Source organism: Sinocyclocheilus anshuiensis, unplaced genomic scaffold, assembly GCF_001515605.1.
Source record: "Sinocyclocheilus anshuiensis isolate Anshui unplaced genomic scaffold, SAMN03320099.WGS_v1.1 scaffold1159, whole genome shotgun sequence".
Lineage (NCBI taxonomy): Eukaryota > Metazoa > Chordata > Actinopteri > Cypriniformes > Cyprinidae > Sinocyclocheilus > Sinocyclocheilus anshuiensis.
In genome coordinates, this window is record NW_015547700.1 from 439,616 (window position 1) to 443,197 (window position 3,582).

At 36.2% G+C, this 3,582-nt stretch overlaps 1 protein-coding gene across 1 annotated transcript in view; it reads left to right on the forward strand.

Annotated features, from left to right (window-relative positions):
* The window catches only part of LOC107703884 (netrin-1-like), a 66,724-nt gene that overhangs the window by 37,684 nt on the left and 25,458 nt on the right, over positions 1 to 3,582 (forward strand). The window contains exon 5 of the mRNA XM_016506681.1: positions 2,952 to 3,101. Within this exon, the coding sequence (XP_016362167.1) occupies positions 2,952 to 3,101 (150 nt within the window). The remainder of the gene's footprint in view (positions 1 to 2,951; positions 3,102 to 3,582) is intronic.

A 3,582-nucleotide genomic window follows, 5' to 3' on the forward strand; every position in this document is an offset into this window, starting at 1 on the left:
TTAAAAATGAAGAAAGACATAAATATATATATATATATATATATATATATATATATATATATATATGTTTTTTATTATTATTATTATTATTATTATTATTTTATTTTATTTTACAGCCAAATAGTACAATAGTATTTTTATTTAATAATGATGATGATGATGATGATGAAGATTATGATGCATATTTTCCCCCAATATCATGCATCCTGACTTTGTTTCTTTTGTGGAACACAGAAGAATTTGAAATGTAATTATTTTCCATGCAGTTGCAATAAAAAAGGTATTAAAAAAAAGATGCAAAAATCACCATAAATTCTAATAAATGTAAATGTATCATAAATGGCTTGTTTACTATTATGTTCTAAAGCCATTCAATAAATTTAAATAAAAAAGTTAATAAAAAAAAAAAGTTACACTCCAACCTAGAGCTCTGTGCCAACTTTTTAAAGAAAGTAGCAGACTGTATCAGTATCTGATTTGTAAATCAGATTCTCTTTTGAGTCTGATCTTCGCAATGAATCACTTGATTCAGTTCACAAAACAGGTCTAAATGAGTAGTTCACAAATCTGACTAATTCATCTCACAATTTCACTCATTGCGATTAACTGCCCTCTGCAGGGCTATTAGTCAATAACTATGACTGCATACAGTATGTAGAAAATAGTGCACAAGTCATTTGGACTAATTTTATTGTACTTTTGCATCCTTTTAACAGCTTAAAAAGCTTAGTCCCCATTCATTGCAATGGCATGGAAATGTGTGGCCTGGAACATTTTTTTTAAAACTTTTTCCTTTAGTGCGCCACTGAAGAAAAAGTCATATTTGGAACGACATAAGTGTGAACAAATTATGACAGAATTTACATTTTTGGGTGAACTGTACCTTTAAACATAGAGAGGGGTTTTCAACAGCCATGAGAATTTACAGTCCATGCCGCATTGCTCCACGCTTATTTCTCCAGCATCTCTTCTTACTACTGCTGAATTATTAGCAGCTCTGGTTTAGATTATGTGCTGTAGAGTTGTAGGGTCGTCTATGAAGGCGTAAGAGTGGTGTCGTAATTCAGCAGGCGGTGGGCTGGTTGGTGGGTGGCTTAAGTGCAGAACTGTAGCTGCTTTTTTCTGAATGTTAAGTGGGCATTGAAATTCAAAGCATCCCACCACTTTGTGTAGCATTTATTACCATCAGCTAAATCATCAGTGATGGGGAATAGTGAAACAAATCCAATTGAAACTGCTTAAACACTGTTATTAAAAATGTTTTCTGTCCTCAAAGCATAATTTCTATAATTCTTCTGTATGGCGTCAATTCAGAAAATAATACGCAGAGTGCCTTCTAAGATACCTTGTCACAGACAGACAGACAGACAGACAGATAGACAGACAGACAGACAGACAGACAGATAGATAGATAGATAGACAGACAGACAGACAGACAGACCTGATGAGTGCTATTTGTGTGGTACGCTTGAAAAGTTGATGCCTACAGTATGTAGTGAGTTCTTAATCAGTTACTTATGAGGATGCATAAAACTCACAGAGAGAAAAGAAAAATGTAAAATGATTAACGGCGCAACTCTTCAGAACAACCATTTCTGTTCTGGCACTATTAGGACTGTGTACAAAGAGCTTTGAGATCTTGCTACGGCTAGACCACTTCATATAATTTCCATATTAATCCCTGGCTACATAAAAAGGGGAAGAGTTGAGTTGAGACTTCAAACAAGCAGTTTTATGGTAAACGTTTGGCAGCGTGAGCGCACAAAGAAATTCTCAAATTTTAACGTGTGATCGTCCCGACTAACAGCTTAGCCAGAGCACCTTTGAAGTACACGCCGTTCCGTCATTAATGGGAACATTATTCAGCGCTATACTTTGCCAAAAGTCTTTACGTTGGAAACTTGATCAAACTTGAGGTGCGTTGACAGCGCTATGTCGGATCGTGAGAAGTATTAACACACACAGACACACGCCAGGTACCTGTTGCTTCCACACAGCAGGTATCCGCCATTTCCACATAGGCCTACACACTCACGTAGAAGTAGTCTGGACAGGATCCAAGCACAGCGTGCGCGCACACACACACACACACACACACACACACACACACACAGGTGTGGGCAATAACTATTCTTAAAACTTAATGTTAGCTGGTCATTTTGTGTCAGATCATAAAACAGTGAAATTTGTTTATTTTTTTTTTGTGAAAAGTTCATTTTTTGGCAAATTAAGTATCTAGCAGCTATTTAAAATGCATCTGATCACTCTACACAATAATCTAGAAACAATGTGAATGAACAACACAACAGCTTTAGCAGCAAACTCTGCAAAACACAAAATTGATGTCACTGCCAAAACTTTTGGCCACGACTGTAGAGTTGCCCTCCAAAATACAACATAAAAATGGGATGTAGTCCAATTCACGAAAAAAAATTACTCTTGCTGGTTCTTTTTAGTAAATCAAAACTTTCAGCGCAAACTGTGCAGCCTCAAACGCGAACGAATGACTCGTATTAGCCTATTCTTTTTACTGAATCAACAACGAACATCAAAAACAGAGTAATTTGATTACAGGACGAATGATTCTTATGAGCCGGTTCTTTTTAGTGAATCCAAATATACAGCTCGCCTCAACCAGTGTAGCTTTATTCGCGACCGAGTGACTCTTATGAGCCGGTTCATGAATCAAAAATAAACAGCCTGACCGTTGTACTCTGATTTTCAAGTTTTAAACTCGAAAGCCGAGTGGAACTGATTTCACTGAACTGATTTCAACAGAGCATTAACTGAATCAACATCTACTTGTTGATGTTGAACTTGCAGTATTTACATGTATGTGGAGCCACACTACAGCATTTTTGCATCACAATGTGTGAAATCAGCCAAATATACATCTAGTCATTACAGTACTGCAGCAGTAACTAACCACTGGTTTTGTGTTTTCTCTTCAGCTTGTGATTGTCATCCGGTTGGTGCAGCTGGTAAGACCTGTAACCAGACGACCGGACAGTGCCCATGCAAAGATGGTGTGACTGGCATCACCTGCAACCGCTGCGCTAAAGGATACCAGCAAAGCAGATCACCTATCGCCCCCTGTATCAGTAAGATTCATCTGGTTTCTTTTTCTCTTTCTCATTCTCTGTCTTCATAAAGGATTGTGTATTAATTCTTAGTGTTGAAAATTAGCTAATTAATTACACTTCTGTTTGGGGTCAGTTTTTTTTTTTTTTTTAAGATATCAGTACTTTTAGTACTTTCAGCAAGGATGCATTACATTAAACAAAAGTCACAATAAAGACATTTATAATGTTACAATATATTATAATAGGAAACAGTTATTTTTAATTGGAACAATATTTCATAACATTATACGGTTTTTATTGTATTTTCGATTAAATAAATGCATCCTGGGTTAGCATAAGAGACTTCTTTCAAAAACATGAAAAAGAAAATTAATTACAAATCATACCAACCCCAAACTTATTTGAACAGGTGTGTATATTAAAGGAACACTCCATTCCGGCGTAATAATCAAGGAACTTTGCTGCCGTACCATGGGTGCAGCAGGCGCAATGATATTAC